General features: G+C 36.3%; 1 protein-coding gene across 1 annotated transcript; it reads right to left on the minus strand.

The window, feature by feature from the left end:
- Positions 1 to 769: 769 nt before the first annotated feature.
- On the minus strand, positions 770 to 2,491 carry LOC132202676 (glutamate--cysteine ligase regulatory subunit). Its single transcript, XM_059629743.1, has 6 exons — positions 2,207 to 2,491; positions 2,020 to 2,100; positions 1,734 to 1,860; positions 1,467 to 1,678; positions 1,243 to 1,357; positions 770 to 1,176 (listed from the first exon to the last, which is right to left on the minus strand). Exons 1-6 carry the CDS (start codon positions 2,312 to 2,314, stop codon positions 1,037 to 1,039), a joined length of 783 nt encoding a protein of 260 aa, XP_059485726.1. The 5' UTR covers positions 2,315 to 2,491; the 3' UTR covers positions 770 to 1,036.
- Between the last annotated feature and the right edge of the window lie 197 nt (positions 2,492 to 2,688).

The following is a 2,688-nucleotide window of genomic DNA, read 5'->3' on the forward strand; positions in this document are numbered from 1 at the left end:
AAAATTTACATTTTATTTTTTCTTATTTATTTAATTTTTGATCTTCATTTAAAATATAATTGAAGATATATTTTTATAGAAAATGGGAAAAATTTAATTTTTAAATATTAATATCAGAACGCAATAAAGTCATTCAACAAAACTTGAGACTTGAATATAGATAAATAATAATAAATCATACATTTTTCATTCCTCATGATCAAACTTAATAATCATTCTGCAGAAAATTTGAAAACGCTCGTTATAGACGTCGAGTGATAAATTTTTCTTGGGTCTCAAACTACTAAACTCTGGTCTAAGCAAACAAATTTTTTTTCTCATTCAGGGGGAGAGTGTTTGGGAGCGCGGCGCAGTTTCACAGAGCATTGCACCGAGTGAACTGGTTTACCCTGTTTGGAAGGGTGCGCCCTGAGCAAGGTGAGTGCTGAAGTGAAGGTGATCACGCGATGAAAATGTGGGCCTTGTTGGTCCCACGGGTTTACATTTGCCTGTCACAACTCAGCAAGCATCGTCGTCACGCAATATTGTCACATTTTAAAATAGGCAGTCATTCTTTGTCTTGCGAAGCCATCAGGGCCCGTACGGAACGGACACACTCGCTTGCCCACCGCCCTGACAGAGGTGAAGCCTTTGAAAGTGCCTTTGTGTCGACGGGTATCGTGTTCTGGGCAAATTCTTTTGCGCCACCCTGTGCGCGTTCTGCCTCGTTTGTTTCTGCTCCGATTCAAGGTTTCAAAAGTTGTAGAGTGTAAAATGAAAATACCTTGCATTGAAAAAATTAAATGCATTAAGTTTAATGTAATTACTATCTCAAAGAATAAAAAGGTTAAAATTTACATAGTTTAAAACTGAATAATAAATTTTTAAACTAAACTCTGTAAAATACATAACGAGCAGTGGAATAAAATCCATACAAATATTATTTACCTTTAAATTATTTAAAATATTAAACCCAATTTTCCATAATCAACTCTATGAGCTATGAATTTGATGGAAATAATATTTTCGCTCCATAATACTTGTAAAAAGTAAAATTCTACTCCCTCTCTACGCATATGATGAATCCCTTGCTGGCCAACACACCGCGGCACTTGACATGAACCTGAGAGCGCAGCACCCATCCCAAACGCCATCCAGCGCCGAAAATCTCACTCACTGTAGTATCAGGCAGCAAGTCTACAAAATTAATGAAAATATTGATTGTCACTTAAATCTTTTTGAAATTTTTTTATTCTTTCTTACCGAGAGGGTCGTTGTGAGTCAGCAACTGGACATTGTTTTCTTTCGTAAATGCCTGAAGTGCGGGAGGAACGACACAGCAGGTGGCCAAATTTATCTGGACAATGCTTGGCTTCACCTGAAGAAATAAAAATAAATAAATACAAGATGGAAATTGGCAGTCGTAATTTTTCATTCAATTATAGAACAGGAAAATCTTAACATTTCCTTGTGATTTTAACACATACTTTAGCATTGTTGTGAAGAGTGACGAATGACTCTGTGTCGATATCACTGACCCCTGCACTCAAAACCCGACCACTGTCTAGCTCTTGCTCAATCTGTTTCCACAAAGGTTCCAATCGAGACAGCTGCTGCTCAGTTTCAATTCCCTCGGCTTGTCTACCAGCTTGACTCAAGACAAATGACTCAACATGAGGCGTGTCAAGTTCTTTCATGACTAAAATACAAATTTTTAATTGTTTTCTAGAAAATTGGATATTGTGATTGAATACGTTTCGACAGGGCGCTTGAAATCATGGTGACATCAGTCGGTGCTCGCACTGGCAGGAACATCTTTAGACCAATCTTTAAATCTTTCCTTTCTTCTTGAACATCTAATGAACATTGCTTCCCTCGAACCTACAAAAAAAATCAAAATAAACAATTAAAATATTAGTTAATTGTATGCAATCCTTAAATAATGATATTATGTATAACATCTAATCTCTGCATATTTATTTATTTATGCATAAAAAATGCAGTTAAAGAAATTAAAAAAAAAAAAAAAAAAAAAAATACCTCAACTACTGAAGTATCGCTGCCAAGGTTTCCGTTTGATGCAATCCAGTCATTCAAAGTGATTCGCAGACTTTCAGTAACCTGTTAAGAGTGAAGAGTGAATTTCAAAATTATCTCTGAGCGTACAGAAACAGCACGTTCGACGGTCAAATTAAGGACAATTCCAACATTTTTTTATTTGTCTTACCTCTTCCGTGAGATTTTGTCCGACTTTTTTCTTAACCTCGCTCAGATTGAGAATGTTGCCAGTGTGAATGATCAAGTGTTTGGTCTCGTTGCTAAATTGAGGAATCATGATTCGTGCAGATTTTAATTTGCTAGTCAAGAATGTTTAAATGGTGAGATTTCCGGGTGTTGACAAAAATCCTCCAAAACACGTCCAGCTGATTATGCAATCCCACTTCTGTGACACCTTAAGCGGTCTCTCCTTTGCTATGTATTCCAAGCTTCTGTACCCGTTACACGATTCAGACCTGCTATAAATAAGTTAAAAAATTTATGCGTAACATGATAAAATGACTTGCATTTCCAGATAAGAGGAAAGAGATAAGAAATTACTCTAATGTTATCAATGGAACGTAATTTTAAAGTGAGCGCTCTTATTTAGCCAATCAGCGAGTGATTCATTATACGACGACTAGCGCAGCTTTTTCATTGGTTGGCTACTCG

Source organism: Neocloeon triangulifer, unplaced genomic scaffold (genome assembly GCF_031216515.1).
Source record: "Neocloeon triangulifer isolate White Clay Creek 2 clone unplaced genomic scaffold, ASM3121651v1 ptg000015l, whole genome shotgun sequence".
NCBI lineage: Eukaryota > Metazoa > Arthropoda > Insecta > Ephemeroptera > Baetidae > Neocloeon > Neocloeon triangulifer.